We start from the raw sequence: 27,341 nt of genomic DNA, 5'->3' as shown, positions 1-27,341 counted from the left end.
GCCCACAGAAGGTACAATGGAACGCTTCTCTTGTCACTACTTGTTACAGGCCTCAATTTGCAGGCCCCAGGTGCTCGCAGGCAGCGCCGGCCTGGCCTGGGCCCATGGTGGCATCTTCAGGTACAGGCGGCCTGTGCGGGCGCTCGGGTGGCCTCAGCCTGCGGTGCTGGTCCCGGCACACGGTGACACGGTGACGCGCTGCCGTCACGGGGGGCCGGCGCCGGGGCAGCTCCCGCGCGCCCCCTCAAGGCGGCGGTGGCGGCGGCCGGGGCGAGCGGCCCTCCCGGGCGGTGGGGGCGCTGTCCCCCCCCAGGCGCGGCCGGGGCCGCTCTGCCCCGCCCCTCCCGCCCGCCGGAAGCGGAAGCGGCGGCGCCGCGTGCGTGGGGCAGAGACTGCGGCGCCCGTTGCCCGCCCGGCCCGGCCCCGCGGTGCGGCCTGTCCCCGGCCCGGCCATGGCTGTCCGCGCCAGCTTCGAGAACAACAACGAGTTGGGCTGCTTCGCCAAGCTCACCAACGCCTACTGCCTCGTGGCCATCGGCGGCTCCGAGAACTTCTACAGGTGAGGGAGCCCCGAGGGCGCGGCCCGGCCCCGCCGCTCGGCGAGCCCCGCGGCAGTGCCCTGACGGCGCTTTCTCCTTGCAGCGTCTTCGAGGGGGAGCTCTTCGGGACCATCCCGGTGGTGCACGCCTCCATCGCCGGCTGCCGCATCATCGGCAGAATGTGTGTGGGTAGGTGTCGGGGCGGCCCTTCGCCCCCGGAGCGCACCCCCGGGGTGAGGGGAGCCCGGGAGGGATCCCGTGATGGGTTGGTGCACGCTGTGACATCCCGTGGCGGGGAGTCCAACGGGCAGCACCCCTCATCCTCAGAGTTTTTATTTCAACGCTTCAAGTGTGTGAAGAGGAGGAACGAAAGCGGAAAAACTAAAACTTAAAGAGCTGGGGTAGTGGGGAGTGTTTGCCTCTCGGGGTCTGAAGATGGGCTAAAGACACGTGTAAGTCGGCTTTCTGGTAAACTGGGAGGAATTCTGTTTTTCTTAAGGTTAATGGTTCAGTGGAGGGCAGAGCCTGGGGAGGGGGAGGCATTAACAAATGTGAAAGTCAAAGAAAAGTCTTTCATCTGTCTCAGGCTAGTGAGACCCTATTCAGGCAGACGAACTTCTTCCTTGGGTTTTGTTTCTGTGAAAAGAATGTTTTTGTCCATCCTGTCTTACAGCTTCACCACAGTAAAATAACACAAACAAGCAGCATCTGTGTGTTTTGTGGGGTAATTGGCATCTATAGGGAAAATTCCTAGTCAAAGTGTTTCACTGAGAACCTTGGTCTTCCTTTAGTTTTGTTGAAAAAGAAAATTGATTAAAGATAGTGCCATTCACCCATTTCTGCTCTGACATAAGTGTGCTTCATCCTGGTTTTCCCTTACCTGTGGTGCTGTGTTATTTTTAAATCATAACGTTCTTTCTCTTGGGCTGAAATCTGGGCCTGGGAGGAGTGGACAGGGCAAGGACAATTCAAGCTATTATATGAACATCAGGAAAGTAGGAAGCCTTGTGGAAACATTTTTTTTTTCTTTTATCTTTTTTTTTAATGTCACTTTAGGAAACAGACATGGATTGTTGGTCCCAAGCAGTACAACAGACCAGGAGCTTCAACATATCCGCAATAGTCTTCCAGATTCTGTACGAATTCAACGAGTAGAAGAGCGTCTCTCGGCGCTGGGCAATGTCACTACCTGCAATGACTATGTAGCTCTGGTTCATCCAGATCTTGACAGGGTACATGGCTCTATAATACTTCTGAATTCCCGGTGGATGCATGTGAAATGATTGCCAAGCTGCAGTTTGGGTTTGTAGTTGTTGAGGGTTGCTGTATGTAGCATGGGGATCAGAAGACCTATGTTAACAGCTGAGCTAACATCATGTAGGAGGCTGTGCTGCCTCATGTTTCCTTTCTTCTGAAGAGAGAAGTCTCAGAATTGGGTTTTGGACTTCTAACTTGGCTTCAGTTGATCTGCCTCTTTTCCTGTATTTGTCTTTATTTGTGGGTGTGGACCCTGCCCCAATATAGCGTGAGCCCTCTTGTTCAGCATGCTGTAGTGAATGCTCTTGTAGAAGGGAGGGAGTGGAATACAGAAGTATATTGTTGGGTGCAATTTGCTTTGCATGTGTTAGATTGAATGAATTAAAGAGAGTGTGCATGTGTGTAATAACGAGAGCGTAAAGAAGAGTTTAGTCAGGACTACAGTAGTAGTTACAAGCTACTGCTGAGCTAGCTGGAATTTGTAATAGTTGAAAGAGGCCGTGGATGTGGTGGTGGTGTGCATGGTTACAGAGGGGTGAAAGAAAAATGAAGATTCTTGTATGAAACTTTAAAATAAGGGCAGAGCTTCTTCTCCTTTATGTTTGAGAACTGATATCTTCATATGAGAGAGAGGTGTGTTGTGTGGCTACAGGTAGTGAAGGTCCTTACAGTGTTTGCTTTCAGTTTGTGCTAAAGGTGATGAAGAAATGGGACTTGGTGTGCAAAGAAAAAAAAAAAGGGAGATGGGGAAAGGTAGTGGTCTTTGCAGCATATTACGTTTTGCATAGTGTAAGAAGTAAGGCAAGATGGACAGAGAGGGAGAAATCAAAATAATTCACAGTGGAAACGTGGTGGGGAAGGAAGTTTGTAGAGTTCTGCAGAGGATAAGGCAGTTTTGTCCCGGTGGTCTGGGACAAGAGGACGGGTTCCCAGGGGGTGCTAGGGAGCAGGCACTGACCCAGCCGATGTACTGCCAGCATCCTCCGGGGGAGGAGGAAGAGCATTCCTCAGGAAAGGCCCGGTGGGGTGTTCAGTCAGAGTGCCCAGCTCAGTATGCACAGGTAACTGGGAACAGCTGGAGTCTAGAGGTTGAGTAAGTGTTGTATAGTGATTGGATTGCACTGGATGGTGAAAGCGTGGGCAGGCTTTCAGAGGGGAGGATCCCAGCTGATGGTTGCGTGCAGGAATAGCCTGACTTCAAATTCTATGATACCATTTTGCTGAGGACTTTATTCTCTCATTCTGTTTGCAGGAGACGGAAGAGATCCTGGCAGATGTACTGAAGGTTGAGGTTTTCAGACAAACGGTAGCAGATCAGGTGCTGGTAGGAAGTTACTGTGTTTTTAGTAATCAAGGAGGAATTGTCCACCCCAAAACTTCAATTGATGATCAGGATGAACTGTCTTCGTTGCTTCAGGTCCCACTCGTGGTAAGGCATTTGTGGGTTTCTGTTTTCTCTTGCCGCTCCTTTCCAACCCAGTTCTCAGTTTTAATGTTTCTGCATCTCGTGGGCTCTTAGACACTGTTTTTTCTGCAGAGCTGTTCCAAGTGGGAGATGAGGAGAAGCCTTGAACGGCACAAGTCTTATGAGACATTTTCCCTGTCTTTTCTGAGTCTGAATAAGCTGCTTAGCGCCTCTAGTTCGATTCTAAAACATTGCTCTGCTGCGACTACACAAGTTGTACTGATTGATTCATACAGAATGTGAATTGTCTGTCATTTGGCCAAAGGCAGTGTTTAAAAAAATTAAGTAATAAAATCCTGTGCCTGCCTAATTGGATTTGTGAATTTCACAATTGCTGTGCCTTTATGCTTCCTACTTGTTAGATTTTATTTCACTGAGTGTCACACAGTTTTCTCTCCAGAGATTGAAGTCTGTCCTTTTTATCTTTTCATCTGAAGTCTTTACACCTTTGTTGATGGCAGAAGCTCTAATCTTTTCAGGAGTGTTGAGTTGAGGCCCTCCACTAAAGACTTGTAGTAAGGATGCGTAACAAAATGTGTTGCTGTCAGCGTGCCCTGTTAACTCTTCCCACTTTGTTTTTGCTAGGCTGGAACGGTGAATCGTGGCAGCGAGGTGATTGCAGCAGGAATGGTTGTAAATGACTGGTGTGCCTTCTGTGGGCTGGACACAACCAGCACGGAGCTCTCCGTCATCGAGAGCATCTTCAGGCTGAACGAAGCTCAGCCAAGTACCATTGCTACCAACATGAGGGATTCCTTGATTGACAGGTAAGGAGGATCCAGGTCTGTGTACAGTCAGGATCAAACCAGGCAAGATTTTACTATAAAAGTAGCTGTTTTCACAGTTGATTTATCTTTTTCTTAAATTTTTAGGTGTGGGGTTTTTGTTTGGTTTTTTTTTTTACTTCCTCTTTCCTTTCGTTGGGTTACCGACAGCGATTACTTCGTTGCAGAAGGGTTTGTTTCCTTGTAGACGATGAGCCTGCTTAGTCCTGTATGGAAAGTGTAAGGGGTTTTGTTGCTGTTATAATACTTTTTGTGAGAAATAGTATCCATTTCAGCTTTCAGATACTTCTTTTCCCTAGCTGGTCAGTGCTTAGCTATGACATGAATAGATTTTTTTAAACAAATCTTGTTTTAAAAGTTAAAATGCCAATGACTTTGCTTGACATCTTGGATTTTGATTGTTGTAACCCATAAAATTATTATTCCAAATGCCTGCTACAACCATTTCTGGAGCCAAAAAGACTTTGGAGCTTGTCAGCTGCTGCCTTAAATCTTTTTAATTTAAGGCTGCTGCCTTATTTTATTATTTTTTTTTTTTTTAAGCCTTTTTGTCAAAGGCTTTGTCCTAGTTGACTTTTAATGGGAGGCAGGTTTTCTTGTTCTCTGCCTGGAGTGGCAGTGATGTAGGACCTTCCCCACTCATTAATGTATGCCCATTTCTTTACAAGGTTTAGGCATACACGTAGATGAACGTCCTATGCAAACTTCATTTGGGCTTTCATCTGATTACAACTCTCAGCATCGTTGCTGCAGTGCTAGGGGTGTGTTGAGCTACCTAGGCCATTGTAACTTAGTGGCTGAGTTCTCAGTTATCTCATTCGTATGGGAATGGTTTATGGCATGGGAGAAACAATTTCTGGAATGAAGAACCCTTTGAGACAGTTCTTTGCTGCCTTTTTTCAGTTCCTATGTAAAGGCTTGATGCCTCTGAGCGTAACAGAGCCATAATTAAACTTGCTCTGAGCTTTTGATAACTACCCAGGCCAGGCTGAGTGTACATTTTGCCTTTGCCAGCTTGACAAGTGTGTTCTCATGGCTGGCTGTTGGCAGCTGTCAGGTCTGCTTCTCTCTTTTCATAGACGTGTATGTTCTAGGAAGGGAAATTTCTACTGGGCCTTTGTAATTGGTGGTTGAGAACTGACAGTACTGGTGTTTTGAAATACCTTCTGCACTCTCTGGCACTCGTCTGCTAAATCTCCTTTCTGTTTTGTCTTTTTAGCTTGACATGAGCAGTGTTGGTTCCTACTTTCCAGAAAGCTCCTAAGGAGTGAAGTGTCAAGCTGCACTTTGGATTACAGACATCTAGACCTTCTGATGTTGTTTCTGCAGGCCTGCCCCAAGGAAGAGGCTACAAAACCAACTTTCTGTGTTTTGTAAACTAAGTACTATTACAAAAACTGACAAATAACATACCCAAGTTACAAATAAGGAATGCTCTCTATCCCTTTGCTGACATTTTCTGTTTTTTCGGCTGTGCTTTCTTGTTTTGTGATGGTGACTGAGCCCCTCAAATTAGCTCACAGTATTTACTCTTCTGGCTCTTGAATATTAATGACTAGAGATTATTTTGCCTTAAATAATGCATTGGTGTTCTGCTGCACAGCAGTCTGTTTGGCACTGCCCTTTCCACACTCTTGTTAAAGAGTGGTGTTTCAGGAAGACTTGAGAGCCCCTTGTATGTCCAATACCAAAAATATAGTAGTTTACTTGCCACAAAATAATTCAGAAGTCATCACCTGCTCTCTGGCCCTGACTTGCAGCTGTTCCCACAGGGCCCATGATTCTGAAGCAATTCTCTCTGATTAAAATTGGAGTTTCTCAAAGTCAGTCCAGGGGCTTCTAACAGCAACATTGTGTGACTGCCTCTGGAACAGTGGTATTTGTGCTGCTTCTGAGGCATCTGCAAGAGAGAGCTTAGAAAAGCATGCTGTGGCCAGTGGGCTTAAATTTGTTCTACAGGAGTTAGCCACCTATGCTAGAAACTCTTAGAAGTCAGCAAATCAAAAAACATTTAACCCACCTCATCTTGAGTTATCTTGGAGACAACGGTTAAGTAACATGGTTCTAACATTCAGTCAGATGTTAGAGATTTGGGAGCTTGCTAAGTAAGAGTTCTGCCTTTGCCAGGGAGTGATGATGACAAAAAGGAGCTGTAGATACTGCTTTCAGGTAGAAGATAGTAATTTGCTTCTAAACAGAGCTGTTGCTCACTGATCTCTCATTTCAGTTGCTTTTCTTCTGCTTGCCCGTTAAAGGTGTACTGAAGGCATAGAAATGCCTCCACTTCCCATCCTAAGGGTATGTGGAAGCTCCTCGTTTGCTTCCACACGGCTGCATTACTGTCAGCTGGGTTCTCTTGAGGAGTGCTGTCTTGAAGGCAGGGTGGGCAGGGCTCTTTTTTGACCCTGGTGCTTCAGGCTTTGTAAAAAATCAAATAAACTTCCATTTTTTTGTTTTACTGTCTGGATGTTTAGGGAAGGTTTTATAAGTTTGGGTTGATTAAAAGTTGCTCCTTAACCTTTTAGACGAAGATTGCCATAGGATCTTCTCTGATCATAGCAGCCCTCTCATCTGGTCTGTCTGGAATGGTGGCTGAGCCAGGGGCTGCCATTTCCAGACAGCTCACCTTCCTGCTGCTGCTGGGGAAGCCTGTGAGCAGCTCACAGCTCCTTGCTGTTACAGCTAACAATTTTTAGTGTTTATGGCCCCTTTGCTATTGTGGACTACCTGTCTTGGAACTGACTCCAGGTCTCCTCGTAGCATAGAGTGAGAAGCTGCTTTCCTTTGGCCACGACACAGGGCTCTGTTCTTGGGTGTAAATGGCAAAAGGTCTGACTATTGCTGTTGGTGTTAGCGTGTATTCATCAAGTGTGAAACGAGTAAGGCTGAAGTTTTCCTCTGCAACTTCTGTAACTCATTCCATTCTGGTTGATAGGCAGGAATCCTGGTTTATATTGGTGGCCTCAATGTGTGTTACATGTTAAAAATTACTTAGAGGTAAACAAGAAAAATGATCCAGTCTCTGTGTAATCCAGATCCTTAAGTAGAAAAGATACTGGTACGCTGTTGGGGGTTGTGATATGCTGAAGAGGATTGAAGACAGCAGAATAGGGTGTTGCTAACTGTGGTGTGTGACCTGTTACAAAAGTTGTGTTGAGGTTTGGGAACTGGAAGGTGGGAAACATGATACCCATGCTAAACAAGGGTTTGGGGAGGTCTGAATTAGTGAGATGGACCTCTGTACAAGGACAACAGAAACTATAATAAAGAATGGAATTAGTAGAAACATGGATACATGATGTCATGAGAGTGTAGAAACTTGGTGTTTTAATGGCAAGTCATGTCTTGCAAGACCTGTGGAGTTTTAAAGGAGTCCACAGGGATGTGGAGAAGGTCTGTTATTTGTATTTCCAACAGACATTTGAAGGTTTTTGTGCCAAAGGCTTTTGAACACCCTGGGTGAGTGATCCCATGGAATGAGAGGGAGAGGGAAGCCCTTTCACATGCTTGAGGATGGGGGGAAAAAAGAGTTAATGTTTAGATTTTCCAGGAGTTTCACAGGGAGCTCCGTTGGGAGCCACAAGGTTCAGCGTTACTGTGTCCTGTTTAGGAGAGGCAGTGGATTAGTGCAGGGAGGTTTGCCCGTGCTCACTGACTCAGACTAGTAAGGATGAGGACTGGCTGATGGCTTGATAGAAAGGTAAATTCAGTGCAGCTGAACGTGAAGTGAAGCATGTTGTGGTTAAGAATCCAGATTTCACACCTGTAGTGATGAACTGTGAGCAGTGCAAGAGCAAATGCTTGGCCTGAAGGTATGTATCTGAACAAGGATGTGCTCAGTAACAGTCAAAAAACCAAACTGAATGTTTGGAGTTAATTAGGAAAGGCAAGCCCAAAGCATCATTATCTGTAAATCTGTGACGCATCTTCATCTTGAGTACTACGTGTAGATTAGGTGCAAGTGTTGCACAGTGGTTGCCAAGTTTTTCTGCAAATATGTAATTTTTGGGTAATGCATATCTACTTCTTTGTTCTTCTGTAAACTACGAACTCCAAAAGAAGCCAGGGTAAAGGAGGAGTGAGATTCTCATGCTATTGCTGATTATTTCCCATGAGAACCTGCCTAGCAGTGTCAGAGCTTGCAGGTGCAGGGCCACGAGGATGAGACTGGGAACAACAGTGAAACAGTAAGGGAGAAACCAACGGTGAAGGGTTACAGAAAGGCAGAATTCCAAGTGGCAGGCCCTTGGCATTGCACAGCTTGAGGCAGATAAAGCACTGGGCAACACTTCACTGACCCCTTTTTATGTACTTTATCTCAAAGGTGGCATTCTCCAGTGGTGATGCCAAAAGAAGGTGTTAAGGAATAGTCAGTAAATCAAGTTCTATATTCCCAGTGCTGGGTATTGCTACATGAGATCTCGGGATTCTTGAAAATTTAATTGCTGAACTAGGAAGCTGTGGGTTCCCTACCACGGCTATATACCACCTTTGCTATCGGGCAGAGGAAGGCAACATGTGACTTCAGATATTAGGAAGGGCTGCAGGAATGATCTGAGGTGATTCCAGCTTGGACAAGTAAGTCTGATACTATGAGAAAGGTTGAATCAAGCCCTGGGATGAATGTCACAGGGTGGAGAAGAGTTGTCCAGAGGTTTTTGAGGGAGGAATTAATGTCTTGCAACTCAAGGTTCAGTGAAGAAGTTGTGGGGTGGGCAGCTTTGGCTGCCATAGTGTGCTTTAATGTCCAGAAACTTTTGCCAGAATCCTTCACAGATGTTTTTAAAAACCTGAGTCCTCATGGTGTGAGATGGGAGATGCCCTTGAGGTTTAATAACTGATTATGTTAGGAACAGCTAATCCCTTTTATTGTGGAGGACCACCTCTGTTCTGACTGTAGTGACTGCGTATCCCAGCATCTTCCTACCTTACCTGGAAGAATTACCTTACTGGTGGTGAAATTACTCAAAGGAGTCAAAAACTGAAAAAACCATGATGTAGAATGGTGAGTGCAGTGCAGTGTATGTAGTGGGCCGCTCGCCGGAGGGGCTGCAGCTGCTGTGCTGGAGGTAGACACGGTCCAGGCCTCCCCTCTGGCTGAGCCGTCCCGCGCCAGGAGCACGCCTGGGAGAGCCTCTTGCTCACTGCTGTTCCCTGCTCCCCTGCCCTGGCAACATGTCCTTGGCACTGCATTTCTGAACAGGAACTGCAGCATGGCCACCTGTCCGTGGAGATGCTTTAGCTGTGTGATGGGAGGCAGGGGGGGTCGATACGCTGCTGATCGGGTGCTGTGTTGCTGTAGCATAATACAGGATCCCAGCAAAGAGCTGAGGTGTGGGAATATTAAGGAACTATCCCTTACATGAATACTGATGTTTGTGCCCAAATCCAGGTCACCCCGGGACTGCAGAGGTGCTAATCTTGACAAGAGAGAGATGACAGCAGCATGAATGGGATTGTACTGGGGAAAGTGGGTCAGCTGCTCACCTCCCAGCCCCACCAGCACTTGTAACTGTAGAGGGCTGCTTCTCCGTCCCTTAAACCCCTACACAAAACCTCTCACCCCTGGCAAGCTCAAATATGTAGCATCTGCACCAGGAGCTGGTTATGAAGCAGTTAGAAAAGGCACAAAACTATTTCTCTGGTTCTTTGAAGCAGCAGTTCCTGGAGGAAGGTGAACTTTGGCAGTACAGGGCAGGCAGCTTGCTTACTGCCGTGGGGCGCCTGGCTCTGGGAGGCGACACGCAGCTGTCTGAGGTGTTTTTTGCCATTAAAACACTGTCTTTCAGGCTCAGCTGGCTACAGACCCAGGACAGCTTGTTACTCAGTGCAAGGTTTTGAACAGACCACAAAAAATCTACCTTTGGGCAGGAGGAAACAAATACAAACAAAACCAGACATTTCTGTAGGTTGTAAATTTTTTTTTTTTTTTTTTTTTTTTAATGATGGCTGTTGGAAGTTGCTCAAAGGTTTGGGCTGTCACAGTCCCAGAGGAGATGGCAGCGTACAGATGAGTTCGATGTGCCATGTGGCTGTGGCGTTCATAGTGTGCATTCTACCACATACAGAGTACACATAGCAACGTACGGAGTAGCATGTGGGGGGGGTGTCTAATTAGTAGCTCCGATTTCATTTGGTCCTTTGCACTCCTTCACCCATCATGAGACGTTATCACATTTTTTTCACTAAAATTCAGTTTTGCATCTACTAGCTTCTCACTTACTTTGTTATATGTTTGTAATATTTTTTTTATGTTTAAACACAATAAACAACTTGGCTATGGAAATCAATTATGAAGGACAAAATACAGTTTGAGACCATGTGTTATGCAGTCCTAGTGGGCTTCACTAGAAGTATCTATTTGTCTATCCTGCTTCACCATAGCAATATTTGAGCACTAGTTAGAAATTCAGAATGCTGACAAGCTTTCTGCTTCTTCATTCCTCATCGTTGTAATTTGGAATATTTTTAGCGTGTTTCTCATCCTTGGATTTTTTTTCACAGCTGACGTTATAGAGCTGTACTTTTTCTATACTAACTGGACATTCTGTGTGTTGCACTTCCATTGCACTGAATAAAATTCAGTTATAGGCAGAGGGCTTACGCTAATCCCTGTTCCTTAGGGAGTGTGCAAAGCAGTTCATACACTTACGTGAATGGCACTTCTGTACAGGGCTGGACTTCACCATTACATTGCACTGCAAGAAACTCTTCTTCCACTCTTGCATGTGGTAGAAATACCAGCATCAACACTTAGGGTTGTGGTTAGGACACAACATCCTCAACCATTCACAACTGTAAGAGGGATAAGCAGAAGCTACTGTTGTAGGAAGAGACTTGTGAAAAGTTACTAGCCGGAAGCTCAGATACTGACCTAGCCTTTACCTGATTTTTATGTCTCTGTCAAATGTGGCTAGTGATGAACTCATTCTACTGTGTGGCATGCTTCCTTTGGTCCTTGCCAAATATTTGCCTGTGAAGAAGTGAGCAAAAACAAAGAACAAATTTCGAAGGCATACAATGTTTGTAACATCTATGGGGATTGGATTTAGTTTATAAACAGGCCTAATTCTTACTGTATCTTGACTATTTCAGCAAAATATAATGATTATCTTCACTCCAAACAAACATTTCCATTTTCCTGAAACCCAACATACAAATTCCACAATCTAGTTATACATGCCACATAACAACAATTCATCTTTTCCCAGCATCTTAACAGGGGCAGAGTGCAGTCTACATCTATACATATTTTTCAGTATATCTGTAACCGTTGGTTCGTTGGTTTGTGCTGATGGGAGCTTAAAACAACATCCTATGACATTTAAATATTTCTTTCATGAATGGCTCCCAAAACAAAAACATGTATTCCCATGATTGCTTTTTTAGACCCAATTACTTCGTCTTCAGATTGTCCCAATCTAGGGCTTGATGTTGCCAGGTGACATTATGGTGTCTGGTTTGGTGCTTCTTGAGCTTCTGCTCTGCACTCATTTACCTCTCTGAGTGCTTAGTGGTTCCTCATGCACTGTGCTGAGTGGCAGCGTTGATTAGTTATGAATGTACAAAACATCTGACCAGCAGGTATTGGAAAATTGTATCCAGGTAATTCCCTGGACTTTGTAATAAACTAAGAAGATCTTTTAGAATGGTTCAGCATCAGAATGTCTTCTGCTTATGATACTGAATTGTTCCTGTTCATAGATTTCATGATCTTAATTCATTTATGAGACAGCTATTAAAAAAATGGTTCTGTTCAGAGGTGGTTTAGCTACACTGGAGAATGCTGGGTTTAACAGGGAGCACTGGTGCAGGGAACTGAAGGAAGTTTCCCAGGTCAGTTGAAACCTGTCTTGAAGACTGATGTTAGCAGAGTGAGCCTGTGGAGGATGGCACACCAAGACTGACACGCGACTGAGGCAGTAAGAAGGAAAGAGGCTCCACGCTGCAAGGCTGCCTGTATTTTTTTCCAGTTTTCCTGCTTCTTTCAGTCCCAGGCTGTCCAAAACTTGTAGGTCACTGAAGTAGTTTTGTTTGGTAGGCTTTTGAATGCATTTTTTTTTTCTTTTGTTTTTGTCCATAGTCCTCATCAGATCAATGAGTTGAGATGTGCAGCGGGCTGTGTCATACCCATTCCTGGACAGGTCTTTTGTAATACACAACATTTTGCTGCACCTCTTTGTTTTTAAACTGGAAGATCGTGTATACCAAGACAAGGATACACAGAGACAAAATGCAAGGGATCACAACTGCAATGGCATTTACAGTGCTAGGCACATCGTTTATTGTCACCATAATATCCACATCGTCGTGGGGGAGGCGTCTGTCTTTGCTTCGTTCAACGTCCTTCTGGTTACAGCCCATCCAGTCTTTGAGGATTGACCTGGGGTAGCCTGGCTCCACACTCAGCCTCTGGTTATCGAACTTCCAATACTCCTTCCCTTTGTAAAAGTAGGTGTAAACTAGGAGACAAAACAGAGAAAATTTCTCACCACGCCGCTTCCAACTTGATAAGCTGTGCTTGTGTGAGGACGTGCAGAGAGCCTGAAAGGCTGGAGGTGGTGGCTGCCTGGGCCAATAAAACACATTCATCCAGGGCATCCCAAAACCACTGAGCAGTCAAGGTGGTTTGGGAGTCAGGATTCAAAGGAGAAGCCATAACCCTGGCTTGTGGTTGCAACGTTGCCCACACAGCACCATTCCCTTGGCCAAGACAAGCTGTGAATAAAAAAACCCCAACTAACTTTAAAGTGTTCTGCAATGAGTTATTTTTCACTAAAGCATCTGTAAATATGTGCTCGTCATTACCAAGCAATTAACATAATCAGCGGAATGACAGTGTGTGCCTGGGTGCAGTAGTGTTTGGAAGAATATGTGAGGTTTCTGTTCACCCAGCCTGAGGGAGTTGATGCTGAATAAGATGAGTCCTTTCAGGCACAGAATCCAGATTTGGCCTTTGTTAAGGACCAGTCTTGTCCTGCTGCTAGTAAAAGGCTGATGGTTTCTGCTACATGTCTGAAGTACCCCTCATCTCCCCAGACCACTCTCAAGTGATTAGAAAAAAAAAGAAAAAAGGAGAAGGGAGCAGTGGTGAAAGCGTTGGGTCTCCAGGACCGCTTGGCTGGCTCTCACTGCTCCTCCAGCTCCTCCAGCCTAGCCCAGCCCTACAGCCCTCGTCTCACACCACAGCCCCAAATTTAAACATGGCCTCAACAGCACAAGCTCCTTCTGTTAGTTCTTTCACCAGCTGGAAGAAGAGGAAGAAATCTTCAAATCAGAGAAAGGAATGTGTTGGAAGGAGCCTGTGGAGGTCCAACCCCCTACTCAGAGCATGGTTAGCTCTGCAGTACACCAGGCAGGTTGGAGCTGTAACAGAGTGACTGAGCTACAGGGAAGAAACTGAGGAAAATGTAAGTCTTGGCGTCCTCACAATCAGGGCCCAGGGAAACTTGGGTAGGGACTGTTGTGACAGCAAAAGTAGAAAAAGTTCCCTTCCCATCCCCCAGAGCTGGCATTGCGGTAACGTGGTTCAGCAGTTGAGGGGGTACATGGGTTGGGCTGAGGGTCAGGAGGGATCTCAGACTGCCAGTGCTCACAGGTGCCGGTGTGACCCCAGGACTTCAGAGACTTGATTCCTGTCTCAGGAGATATTCAAAACCGCCCCCATCCAACAACCCAGCTCCCAAGGTGGACAAGCTATTACCGATCTAACGGGCGTAACGACTGCAGATACATACAGCCTTCTTTGCTGATAAATGCGCCCTGTGGGGCCTGAGGGATTCCTCTCCACACGGTGATGGGCTTTGGGTATCCTGGGTCCGTTGCTCTCTTGTCCTCGTTGTACCTCCAGTACCTGTCACCTTTGAAGAAGTAGGTTTTGCCTACCGGCTCCCAGCGCAGAGCCGTGTCGATGCCTTCCCGGGGCAGACAATTCCCCAGCTCCACCAGACTGTGTGGGTAGCCTGGCTCTGCTGTCACTTCTTTAAAAACCCAGTATTTATCTCCTAAAGATAAATGGGGACACAAACAACAGATTTGCCTAATTAGTAGTTAAAATGATATAAATGTAAAATAGCTCCAATGAACCACAGCACGGTGAGGACTTCCAGGCTTAACTGTGTTATGTGAAAAAGCTGATCCTCCATTTTGAACCTCAAACCTCCTGATTTCATTTGCCACTCCTCGGGTCTTGTTTTGGAAGAGATGCTAAACAACCCCTCCCCGTTCACCTTCTCTAAGCTAGGCATGATTTCAAAGACTTCTCTCATACCTGCTCTTTGCCATCCCTCATTCAGGCTGAGGAGTTCCTTGCAGGAGGTCAGCCCTTATTTTTCAATCATTTCTGTTGCCTTTCTCTGAGCCTTCTCAAGTTTCAGTACAGTTTATTGAGCTGAGAGGCTGAAGCTGCAGACAGAAATTCAGAAGAGCAGGTAGTGTGTTTTTGTACAGGCTGATGCTTTCCAGCCACTCCTCCTTGCTCACAACTTGCTCTCCAGTTACAGGCTCCTGTTCAGACACCGTCACAGTGCAAGGAGCTAATGTGGGCCCCAGCATAAGGTTGGTCATTTTGTCTCTTTAGGGGACAATTGTCCAGAAATGTGGTTTGGGAGTGCCCTATACCTGGAGAGGCCCTAATGCCCTGCCAAAACACGTTCAAGGAGATGGGCAAGAGACTGACACTCTCTGGGAAATAGGAGCTATTTCTTGTTATCCCATGGAAACCAACTGCCACTAATCAACATTAGCTTTAGAGCATATTAGAGACATTAGAGCATATTAGAGCATTAGAGACATTACAGAGATTGTCCTGGCAAGGTCAGCCCACACTATTTTAAGGATCAGTGGCTGCTTGAAGTGTCCCCTTGGAAAAGGACAAGGATGCAGCGTACCTGTTTTCACCCTCTTCATGCCATAACAGTGTGATGTGAGGCAGGTGTGGTAGGCTTGTACTGAAATGTACTGTACCTTTGAAGAAAACGAATTTTCCATCAGACCGCTCATAGGCTGCATCAATCTTTGCGGGGAGGCCTTTCCAGAACTGCTCAATTTGCATGGGATATCCCTCCTGCACTCGGTTGTTGCGCAGACGCCAGAACCAGCGATCCTGAGAAAACCAGAAGCTTCTTCAGACTGAGTATTTTTTATCTTGCAGTCAAATCAGGCTGGGTGTCCAGCATCAAGCATTACTAATCCCTGCCTAGGCCCCTAACCATTAAAGACAGCAGTTCTGGTTCAGATGACAGCTCCAACCCAGCCCAACACTGTCTCCAGTGAGGGAAGCGCTTCATGGGGAAGATGGCAGCCAAAAGGGTGAGAAGTTGATTGCTGGTGCTGTGAAAAAGGGCGGAAAGAAGGAGAGGAAAAAGGAGCAGGGGGAAGCAAGTCCACAGTTATAAGCGTTATGAACTCATTTGTGAGCGACCTCTCTGCGTGTCACACTTGTCCTGGTACAACTGGTGCTCAACTATCAGACCCCAGGAAAGCTGTACAGCCTTAACAATACCTGGTGACTGTGTCAAGCACATGGTGTCCAAAGGCACAAAGGAGTTATCAAATATCCCTTTAGATATGAGATCATTAGTTAAAGCCATAGTGGATGCTCCAGGAAGAGTGAGCCTGTGAGCCTTCTCCCAGGTACTGTCCCCGCCTTCAACTATTTTCAGTTCAGGCATTTTCTGCAACTGATGTGGTTTAATGACCTTCAATAGATCCCTCTCCACATTCACACCCACTGGGCAGAGTGAAAGCTACAGGTATTTTGTGAATGGGACCATGGATTTCCATATTCAAGGCACTCTGACGTGGGTTATTGTGCAAAGCCTCTCCTTCTTCCCTGGCTGCAGTCTGCAAGCAAGGTTGACTCAAACTCCCCAAGAGCTTCAGGTAGCTGAGTGCTCCCAGAAGCTCAGGGTTCACTGCATGCCATCTCTGGAGGCAACGATGCTTAATTCCTGGTTAAGTACTGGTATTGCTTTCTGGCTTTACAGGTAGCTCCTCTCTGAGCTTGATGGTGTCTGAAGTCTCTGCCAGTGCATCCAGTTCACATTTTGGTGCACAGGCTGCTTGGGCATTTTGTGAATCCCCTCAGGCGCTGTTTCCAAATATTACAGAGCCAATCTGCTTACATGTCCTTCTAATATCGCTCATTCATCAGCCTCGGAACAGAGCTATTTTCACAGACATTTCAAATCTTACTACCTTACATTTCTATTAATCTTTTCCAGCAATAAAACTAAAGAAAGATTCATGGGTAAGCAGGAATTCTTAGTACCTTGAAAACAAACATTTCTCCTCTAAAGAGAGCCACGGTGTTAAAGTTGCCATCACAGATATTCGGTTTCATGCCAGGAGGAGATGGCCTATCACCCAGAGGAGGACTAGGAGGTCTTGGCTGTCTCTCGTGTTTTCTTTCCGAAGTGGAGTGAATTCTGCGAACAGGAAGAGTGGGTAAAGGCCTGGTTGGCTCCAGGGGCTCAACAGGAGGACCTAGAAGTGAAAAGAAAAATGTTTAGCAAAGTGGACAGGTTTGGATTTTCTGTGCTTCCCTCGTAGGTTTTAAAAGGCAACAGGCTGGATGAATAGCATTACGAGGAATTTACATACTCCTTGTGCAGAGCTGATTCCCTAGAAATGGGGAGCAGAACGAGATGCATCCACACGTAAAAGATGTCCCAAAACAGATGAGTGATAAGAACTGGAGAAGAGCCAGTATGTTTTTGTAGGTCTTCCCGAGGAGGCTGGAGCTAAAAGGAAGGAGAAGCCACACCAATCACGTTCCCAACTGAAATGAAAGCTAATAACCCTTGAATAGAAATGCTTAGTAGACCAAAAAAAAAAAAAAAAACCAACCCCAAAGCAAAACCATTAAAAAGTTAGGGTGTGAAAACCAATGCTACAATCTAAGGGGAACTGCAGGGGAATTTAGAAATTAGAAAGCTGTTACAGTTTAGTCAGGAATCTTTGCGCTGCTGACCAACAATGGTGTAAGGGACCATGCTCTCATTCAAATGATGCTCCCCCACAAGCACAGCTCTCCCCTTCGAGCCTTACCCAGCTCAGCTTTGAGATCTGACAAGGCTGCTGGAATGTAAAGAGCTATAAAAAGACAAGTGACTTCTTAAGACTTGGAGTAGAGGTCTGCTTTTAAACAGACTCTGCCGCAGGATGATTTCATTAACAGGTAGTGATAAAATCTGGACCAAATCTAATTAAGAGTCATAGATTTCTTGTTGCTTCTCAGAGAAGGCCACAAGTTCATAAGGCAATAAGCAGAAGGCTACTCGAAGCAAGAGATTTTGGCAAGTTTTATATCTGATGTAATCAAATGGGCTTTGATTGTTTATTTGCATGGATTATGGCTTCAATCTCTTTCTGAACGGTGCTTTTGAAGGGGCTATGAGGAGAGCCTGCAGGACAGACCTCCACCAGTGGGCAGAACGGGGGCTGACTTCTGCAGTTGCTCTATCAGTCTCACTGTTTTATGGGTTCAACAGCACTGCTGATGCGCTTCACAACCGCTGGAATGACTGACCACTTGCACTGGACAAGGCTCATCCTCACAGGCTGCAGGAGGGTTACGCTGTGTGGGGGTGACTGCCGTGCCCATACCCAGAGGAGGAATGTCAGAGTAAGGATTTAGATACCCGCGGAGGCTGTGCACCTGTGGGATTAGAAGAGGACTTCTGCAGATAAACATTTTGAACTGTGCTGCCTAAAATGGTGGTTAGGTCTCAAGTCCCTGTGTCAACTTAGCTCTTAAATGTTACATTTTGAAAAGGTTCCAATAATGAATGTGTTTACCACGTCCTGGAGCGGTGACTGGGTTGGTCAAAATCATCGCAGCTAGTGACAATAGTCATCAAAGCCATCACACTTAATTGTTATTAACGTTGTAACAGGAAGAATCTGGTGTGTAGGTTTCATGGCTATCATGTTCAGAAAGTGCCACTTAGATAACATAGTCCAACTTTCTGCAGTACCAGGCCAGAAACCTCCACCTGTGAGCTCTGTGATGAGCCTAGTGCTTCTGGTGCAGATACAGCACATTCTCCAGATTTTGAGGCACAGAAAATCCTCTATAATGCACAGCAAATTGTTCCAATGATTAAGCCCTGTCACTGCTAAAGTCTGTGTCTCACCTACTGTCTGAGTTTGTGCAGCTTTAGAGTCAATATTTTCTCCTTATCTCTAGTGTCTCAACATTTAATCATCTACAGACCTTGATGAAGATGCTTTTTAAATTCTCCTTAAGGAGCTACATGGACCAGTTCCTTCTGTCTGTTGCTTCAGTGTCTTTTCGTTTTAAGATCTTGACACTTACTCTTACAGCTCTTTTCTAAAGCTTTTCAAATGGATCACTATATTTCTTCAAGGTGACATCCTCATAATGTGATATTCTGTGCCATATGCAATTTTTATTAGCAACTATTTTTATTTGCAACTGTTTCTATTTACTTTTATTCTAGAATTTTAATAAAAGACATGAAATACTGCTCACAGAAATCCTTTAGACAAGGATTCTCTGTTGATAATTATTCTTGGAAAGCTGTCTACATGACATGGATAAAAATATTCTACTGATATTGTATACTTCTCATCCCCCTCCATTCTTAGCTGTTCAGTGCCCAGAATCTTAGCAGACCATAAAGTTCTTTTAAATAAAATTCCCAAACTGTGATACTGCTGCTGCTAGTGATCTGTGAATTCTCCCCAAATGGTGTGCAGCAAAGGTCTCCAGGCATTGCCCATCACAGGAGGAACAGGGCTGGACCCCCTTGTTAGCCAGGCACTATGGGTGCATCCACACTCATGTTTCAGCACAGCTCAGGAGTCTGCTTTTGAAGAGCTGCTCCATCATTTGCAATTTCTGTGCTTTGATTCACACTGAAGTTCTCAAAATGCATTCTTTTTGGACAAAGCTCAACTTGAAGATGCACTTCTGGAGTGCATCAAGCATGCTGCAGCTGCAAATAGGCATCACAGGGCACAGCTAGAGCTAACCCACAATAACCACCCCTTCACCAAAACGCACACAGACTGGCTGTCAAGTACTCAGCCTTCTATTTACTTAAAACCATCCCTAAATACTGCTCTATCTACAGATGTGCTACTATTATTCTTGCTAGCAGCCACAGACGTTGTTTGCTAATGCAGCCATAGGCAACTTCACAGAATCACAGAATCATCTTGGTTGGAAAAGACCTTGAAGATCATCCAGTCCAACCATTAACCTCACACTGACTGTTAACTTGTTGTGGTGTGAAGCACATGGGCTGTGCAAAGGCATCTCCTCCAAGTGTTACACTAGCTGACACTTCTGGTTCAGGCTGGAAAGCTCACAGAGGTAGGATTAAGTTGGTACAGTGGGATATGCTGCAGAGAAAGGGATGGGAATAGGGAAATAGGTCCCAGGCAGATCTTACACTGGTTTGTTGAGATGGGATGTGGGAGCAGTGTTCAGCTCCTGCTTTGGTGAATTAAAGGAGCAGGAAACTGGTAACCTGCTTTGGCTGCCAAAAATGGCACCTGGTGCCAGTTATAGTACCTGAATAAATTAAGTTCGAAAACCAGCAGTTTACATGCTTGCTGAAGACTGGAAATGCTTGCATTAAGGAAAGGTAAGTCTCGACTGGGACCTAAGCAGGAAACAATAAGCAGTGACTCACTGCAAGCTGCAGGTCTCATTAAAGAGCAGTGGGATCTTGTCACTCCTGTGCTGCCATCCACACGGCTGTAGTGCGTGTGTTTGGTAAATAACCTTGAAAAACCTCTAATGCATGTCCTACACCATAGGATTCCCCTGCCAACAACTGATACAAGGATCACCTTTCAAAATGACACTACAGCATCTTGCTACGGAAGCACAAGGGAGGTGTCGTTGTTCATTCCCTCCTCTTTGCAAGAGGCTCACGCTGCCGTGTGCTGACCAATGAGAGACGCATTTCTGTTGCCATGTATGGATCAGAAAAGCCTCTTTGGTGGTCAGTTTAATTGTCACAGTGGAGCAATTTCATCAGACAGCTATTTGGTAGTTTGTGGAAGACTGCCACCAGCTCCAGCACAGGATAGACCCCAGCGTTGTGAGAGGCAGCTAGAAGGAAATTCACAACGTGATTGTAAGGAGGACTCCAAGGAGCACTGTTGCCTTTAAACAGGGTGAGACGTGTAGCAACCTGCAATGCAGAAGCACACCTGCTGTCAGAGGGAACTCTGGGAGTGACACAAGAAGTCACTGTATGTTACGTATTCAAACTGCTCACTGGAAAGACACAAGAGTACGGAAGGGAGTGATTGCCAAGTCAGGGCGGTTCTGCTTCTCAGCCACAGCAAACAGATGGAGATACTCAAATCAACAGCAGTTCTGGATTTCCAGAAATCACAAGCCAAAAACTCCACACTTTGAGAGGAGAAGAAAGCAAGAATAGAGTTTTATAGAGATGACCATGAGCAGTAAGGTGAGGACATGACATTAATTTTTCCCCCTCTCATTTAAAAGAAAAAAGTATGAGACAGGACAGGAGTACCAGCTAAAGAAAATTATGATGAATGTGCCTGATGGGTCACAAAGACACGTAGAATCTGGTAGTAAGGTGCAGAACAGGGACTATAGGATTGTGGTTATATGCTAAAAATTTACCATCTCATGCATGATTGGACTTATTAAAGATGCACTCTCTCTTCACAAGTGAGGACCACTCGTATACCAGGTTACAGCCTGCTCTGCCCCTGCTGCAGGACAGCAGTCATGTTCAACTCTCTCACGTTCAACTTAAGTGCCCAAAGTCTGTCAGAGTCTTCCATGGAGAAGAGGAAAGTTAAAACAGCACCTGCAACCCAGGGGACTGATTTTAATGAGCCCTAAGATGAAACAAAGTGCAGTAAACTTGCAAGGCAGAAGCAGTTGTACACACTGCGGTCAGGATGGTGCAAATCAGCAACGATTCAAGTGAACCCGAGATTTGCATCCACTGAAACATTTGCTAGAGCTGTGCAAAGAGCTCACAGGTCAGGACTAATAACGGGAGCTGGGCCACTGTATATACTCACTGCTTGTAATGGCCAAACTAGTGCTGGCGATTGCTCCGAAGGAGGTACCCAGCACTGACAAGGCTTCCCAAACATTTTGCAGGAGGTACTGCAACTTGCTGGGACGCAGGCTTTGTCATTTTACTTCAAATATTCCTCTTACTGTCTTTCCCTGCCAGCCATGGATTTTTCCTTGTCATCTTTTGCTTCTCTTCTTGTTTTTATGTATTCTGGGCCCTCTAATTTATCCTGATTAAAGTCTTGTCTCCTCTTATGGTTATACAGATTGCATTTTTATTTTTAATTGCTGCCTTCACTTTGTCACTGAGGGAGGGTGGACTTACAGCTAAAGGTGGAAGGTAATCCTACAGTTATGCACATGCAAAGAGCAGAGCAGAACACATACAACATGAAAATCCTCGGGTCCAAGTGGGCAGAATTTGGTCTATAGTTAGGGGGATGGGAAGCAGAAGCACAGACTTTCCACTGCTGAAGAAAGATGCTGTCTTGTAAGACCTAAGCCACTTCTGAGCACAACCTGGCATGAAAGCAGAATGAAAAGACCTGATATAGTTTGCCAGTCATTACTATTTCTAGAATCTCATCACAGTAACCTGCCTCCAGAACAGACAGGTAAAGGCAGGATACAACAGGTTTATGAGCAGCAGAGATGACCATGTGAACTAAGAGCTACTCGAGAGATGCTGGCACCTTGGTATTTATTACAGGAGCTGATTACACCCACCACCGATACAACTAACCAGGCAGCATCGCATGCAAATCACAGCCTCTATCACTACGTTTCCAAGCAACTTCAGAGAATCAGTCAGAGCAACTCTCATTGAGAGAAAAATTAAGCGAGAGAGGCTATTGCATGGGCCTGCAATTGGGCCTGAACCCTGGCTATTGGGTGTGATCCCAGCACCGGAGACGAACCCACCCCCAGGGCTGAACCTGCAGCCACTTCCACACGGGAAGCAGGTAAGAAACCTGCTGGAGCTGGAAACTCTAGGTTCTGGAGGGAAGCAACTTGCAGGGATTTTACAGACACTGTGTGGAGAAGAAGACTTTCTTCCTCTCTAGCACAACCAAGGCAAAGAATGTCAGAAAGCTTTTGGGTCACAGCAGATCACCTTCAGAGTGTGACTCCCGCCACTGGCACTTAGCCTCCTCCCTTCATGCTTCCTCTGTCGCAGACCATCTGAATACCAAGGTGACCTGTGAAGATAACACAGAGAGAGGAGGCATTTAGGAGCCACTGTGTCGATAGTTGAGGACAAAATATAATTGTACTGTCCTCCTGGCTATGGACAGAGTGTTCCCTCAACTGCACAACACCTGCCTGGAGGCTCAGCATCTCGCATGGCTCAGCGTCCGTCACAGCCAACTCTGCGTGAGCCAGGCGGCTCTCCAAGCCTGCCAGTGCAGAGGACGCCCTTTGTTTCAGATCAGGGGAGGTAACGATCCACCTGCAAACAAAGGCCTGTCTTTATCTCCTTCATATTCACTCCAAGAATAAAACTATCATCCAGACCACAGGCAGGCAGTTACACTTTTGAATAACATACAGGAGTTTTTTGGCTGCACAAAGCTGAGCTGCCTGCATGTTTCTGCAGGACTGCACCAGCTGGAAAGGCTCCTCAGTTTCAAATCAAAACGTATGATCCAAATGAGCCAGGGAGAGTGAGAGAAACCCACCTGGCTGCTCTGCAGACTCCAGGGCAGTGGAGAGTGGTTCCTGTTCATATTAAATAAGCTAGCTGTCAACAAGCTATCTCAGGGATGAGAGATGGTCCATCCACAACAGCTCAGAGCTCAGAAAGGACTCGTTTTCCTTGCCCGCTTGGTAAACCTGTCCACAGAGCACTTTGCACTTCTGGGGTCAGACATGTCAGTTAGTTTGGGTATTCTTGCCCCAGTGTGCTACGGTCTGCAGAACAAGCCCCAGCACCCACAGTCTACCCAAGAGCTGGGCAGTCAAGGCCCTCGTGATCATCAGGAAGGGTTTCTCGAGCCCGTCTCACACAGACATTCTCCTCTGAATGACCAACTGCCACTCAGGTGATAGAGAATTCACCTGGAAGACAAGTGTCCGTGGCTGAAATCCTTGCTCTAAGCCAGAGGGAATGCTCTCCTGGGCTCTGTAACGAGGTGATTCACCTTGGGTTGGGTTCTCTGCTTTGGGTGCAAGAAAACTGGGTCCAAAATTCCTAGGCTTAGGCAGGCAAATGATGAAAGTTTGGGGCTCTGCAAGATGCTCCAGCTGTGGTGCTTGCAGCCCAGGTCCCCTCTGGAAAAACTTTAAGAAGCCTGACATCTGCTCCACTGCAAAACAGAACATTTTTTTTATACTCAGAAGGATCTGTAGGGTAAGTATTTCATGCACAGCCATAACATAAAGCAGTGTTTCTCCATCAGCTCAGAAACCTCCCAAGAGAGGTGGGCTCCTCCTCAGCTCCTCCTTCGTCAGGAGGCAGCTGACCAGCTCCCTCCTCTCACACCCCATGTGCGCAGCTCCAGGGCTGATGTGGGCACAGGTGAGTCCCTGTGTCATGGCAGAGTCCTCCACGTGGCAGGTGGACCCCAAGGACGGCACCAGGAACCAGGTGGTTCCTCCCTGCCTGTTTTTCAGAGGAACAGGAACGCAGACCTGGCACAGGGCAGGTGAGACTCAGTGGATGCACCGGAGGTGGAGTCTGGTATTTCCTGCTGGGTCCAACAGAGTCTCTGGACAGGAGGAAAGGTGCAAATGAAGGGATGCAACATAGAGAGTGAGTCTGGTATCTCTGCAACGTGCCAGAGATATGGCATCAGGGCAGGTCCCTCCAGCTCTCTTATTGCCACACATTTTTCCTTCCCCACCCTCCTACAAGCTCAGTACCATGGGGCAGGGATCCAGAAGTCCCAGATCTTGCAGCTTCTACAGACAAGGTCTTGCATGTTACTCCATTTTCTTCCACATTCAAGAGGACATTATCAGAAAACAGTCCTATGCCTAACATTTCCAGGTGCTGCATGACAGCAAATCTTGATGTGATTTTTGAGTCTTGAGTGATCATCTCTGATGGTCACCCACAATGCAGTGTCACCACGCGAAGCATTTTGCATCAGGTTTTTCTGCTGTTCCATCACAAGCCATCTCACACACACATGTGGGTTACAAGGATCTGGGATTGCTCTGTGAACTGCCACTGGGAAAAGGGGAGGGAGGTTATGAAACCCGTGCTCGCTGCACAGGAGCAATGAGGCCGGCAGAAGGTGCTATTTGCTCAGGGACACTGTGCCCTGCTGATCCCCTGTTCCTGGATGTCAGAGTTGGTGTCTAGTTCCTTGGCCAGGGGCTGGTGTGGTTTCATGACCACCCTGGACCTCAGCCCTCATGGGATGCAGCATGTACGCTGACAGGGAGCTCTTCTCTTGAGCTGCAGAAAGGATGTGTGAGGTTGACATGTCCTCAGTGAGATCTGGGACTACCCGGATCCTTAAGCTTTTCTCCAGGCTTAATGATTTGGTCTGTCTTTGAGTGATAAGGAGACATTTCCTTTGTGACCTGAGGCTTTGAAAGGGCCTTGAAGGTAATGGCCTGGTTTACCAGCTCCAAGCATCTGTGTGAACACGAGTTCTTCCTGCATATGATGTCAACCCTTCTGCTCCCCAGGCACAGTGTCAGAAGAATCACTCCTAACATGGGAGGATGCTTCACAGCCTACTGCAAAAGGGTACTTAGAGCAGGATGTGAAGAACAGTTCAGGCTGTGTGACAAGGCCATGGCTGGCTGAGTGTGTCTCCCCTTTCCATCTGCACTGTAGTTGCATGCAGCCCTGGCTGCAACACTAGCAAAATTAAGAGACAGTCAGCTTAAGAGGGTATCCAGGGGACCTACATAATGGTTATTATTTCCAGTTTAATTCCTTTCTGGGCATGTCACTTGTGACGTGGGTACGAGTACAGTGCGAGAGATCCTTCAGAAAAAGACATGTGAAGAACAGTGATGATATTTCCCTCATTGTGTCAAGGAACAAGCTACAAGAAGCACCTATCAGAAGATGGAAATACTGCTGAATTGTCATACAGTCTACTCTGCCACACACAGTGAGCTGCTGGCCTTTTCATCATTAGCTCATAAGTGGAAATAACATTTTAAACATTGACCTTATACTAACCAGCATGAAGCACAAACAAGAGTTTGTATCGCCTCTCTTTAGGTGAGTTTTGAAATAAATCCAGCAGAAAATAACTTAGTAATTCAACAAATCATTATATGACAGATTTAGACATATTTCTTTCCTAATGGGTAAACACAGATACAACCTAAAAATACATTTGAAATGCATCATTCTCAAAAGAAGGAGACAAAATGGACTTAAACTTTAGTAGAGCTTCTCTTCTTTGTTCTAGCAATTCAGCGGAATGAAAAATTGGAAGTTTTAATTGAATTTATTTTTTAAAAAGGATGCTACAGGCAAGGCAGTGGCTCTGGCTCTATGACTTATTTTGCATAGTAGGCTCCTAAATAAAACGTATTGAGCACATGCTGCTGCACTGTAGAGAATGTCAAAACAGCATGAAAGCAGGAGGTTTTGATTTTTGGACAGGTGCTCCAGTAGATGGGCTTTTGGCATTCCCAAGGCACAACAAAGCAGACTGGCACTGTGGAAATAAAACACATTAGTTGAATGTTCCTGCTAAAGCTACAAGAAGGATATTTCAGACCCTTCTCAGTTGTAAGAAGCTCAGATAAAAGGATCTGTTCTCTTATCTCCAGTTCCAGGGAGAAACATAATCTGCATTCTCCATCTTTTCTTTGTGAACCATAAGAGTAAAACCTAGTTTTAAACTAAACTTTAGTTTTTGGTCGGTAACTCTGTGCTAAGGGCTGAAATCTCCACCTGGGGGAATCAAAGCTCCTACTGCAGAAGCTGCTCCTTCTTCTCCCCACAGGACTGGTTATCTCTGCAACCACCAACACCATCCCCAACCAGTTCAAAGACCTCAGAGAGGAGCCTTGCACAACTCCATGAATAGTCACCAAACTAATTCCTAATTACTACTGCACCAGGCAGTAATTCGCTCACACTGCTTTTTTCAAGCAGAGTTAAAATTTTAAGCATATTATATTGCATACAGAGAATCTTAACATAGTATGTGGCTAAAGTTTAATGTCAAGTGAAGTTTAAGTAAAAAATAAGTGGAAGTGTAGTGGTACTGCTACCAAGCCATAGGCAGTAGAATCCTGAGCTCTCTGCTCTGTCACAGCTGTGCACAAGACATCGTGCAGTGCTCTCACCAACTGCCAGGGCCCTGAGGGCACTAATAGGTCTTAATGGCCCTGACCAGCACCACCTGGTACCTCCACCCCCACCCATGGGCCCAGGAGCCCCATTTCAGCTCAGCCCTGGGCACTGGGTCCCTGCCCAAGCTGTACTGGGGGAGTGCTGGTCCTCAGCTCAGCCACTGCTGATACTGGCTTGAACCACAAATGTGAAGAAGCATGGGTGTCAATTCCTTATCTGCTCCCTTTCCAAAAAAGGTATCTGAAAACAGAGAGACCAGTAATTTTTTCTTGACTGCACTTTCACTGTCAGCGATAAATTTTTTTTTTCTTTCTCATTAGTCAAAGTTCACAGGAACTAAATCAACATTCCAAAATAGAAACAGCGTAATGGCATTTTAGCAGCTTTCAAAAATGAAAACTTAGGTATATTATTTAATGAAAATTTAACACTTACTACCCCAGCACTTTATTTCAAAATCACCCAGAATCTCTGTTATCCTGAGTATTTGAATATACACTAAGTTAAAGTATGCGTAATTAAATGATACCATAGGACAGTTGCCATGCAACTTCATCCTGGTAATGAACAATAAAGAGAAAAGTTCATATGCACTAATAGGAAGAGCCAGTTCCCCCTGGGTATATTTCAAGCCATCTTATTTTAAATGTTGGACCTTACTTGGATATCTGCCTTACACCGAGGATGAACTGCACTCTATAAATGCCTGTTTCTTCCTATTGCCCAGACAGGTATCAGGGAAACTAGCCCAGAAAGAGCTTTCTCTTCTTTAGGCATCTATGTTTGAACAAATGAATCTCATTCCAGTTACAAAAAAAAAAAAAAAAATCAGACTCAAACAATTGACATACAGCTTAGAACTCTAAAGTCTTGCTGTACTGCTTCAGAGTCTTATAGGTCTTGGCACAAGTTCTATTAGCAATAATTTAAAATCCACTGGCAGATCACTGATGCAAATGTTGACTAGTGTCAGGTC

At 45.8% G+C, this 27,341-nt stretch overlaps 2 protein-coding genes across 2 annotated transcripts in view; one reads left to right on the top strand and one right to left on the bottom strand.

Moving 5' to 3' along the window:
- The first annotated feature begins 368 nt into the window (after positions 1-368).
- Positions 369-6,509, top strand: EIF6 (eukaryotic translation initiation factor 6). Its single transcript, XM_074888508.1, has 6 exons — positions 369-559; positions 643-728; positions 1,596-1,771; positions 3,049-3,225; positions 3,847-4,028; positions 5,266-6,509. Exons 1-6 carry the CDS (start codon positions 453-455, stop codon positions 5,273-5,275), a joined length of 738 nt encoding a protein of 245 aa, XP_074744609.1. The 5' UTR covers positions 369-452; the 3' UTR covers positions 5,276-6,509.
- Positions 6,510-9,952: 3,443 nt separating this feature from the next.
- Positions 9,953-27,341, bottom strand: part of MMP24 (matrix metallopeptidase 24) — a 46,308-nt gene continuing 28,919 nt past the window's right edge. The window contains exons 6-9 of the mRNA XM_074888507.1: positions 16,318-16,532; positions 15,012-15,150; positions 13,784-14,050; positions 9,953-12,508 (exon numbers count right to left, since the gene is read on the bottom strand). Coding sequence (XP_074744608.1) covers positions 12,171-12,508; positions 13,784-14,050; positions 15,012-15,150; positions 16,318-16,532 — 959 coding nt within the window. The 3' untranslated portion in view covers positions 9,953-12,170. The remainder of the gene's footprint in view (positions 12,509-13,783; positions 14,051-15,011; positions 15,151-16,317; positions 16,533-27,341) is intronic.

This window comes from Strix uralensis, chromosome 18, assembly GCF_047716275.1.
Source record: "Strix uralensis isolate ZFMK-TIS-50842 chromosome 18, bStrUra1, whole genome shotgun sequence".
NCBI classification, from domain to species: domain Eukaryota; kingdom Metazoa; phylum Chordata; class Aves; order Strigiformes; family Strigidae; genus Strix; species Strix uralensis.
Note: the sequence above shows the minus strand (reverse complement) of the source record. Positions and strands in the feature narration are given on the sequence as shown.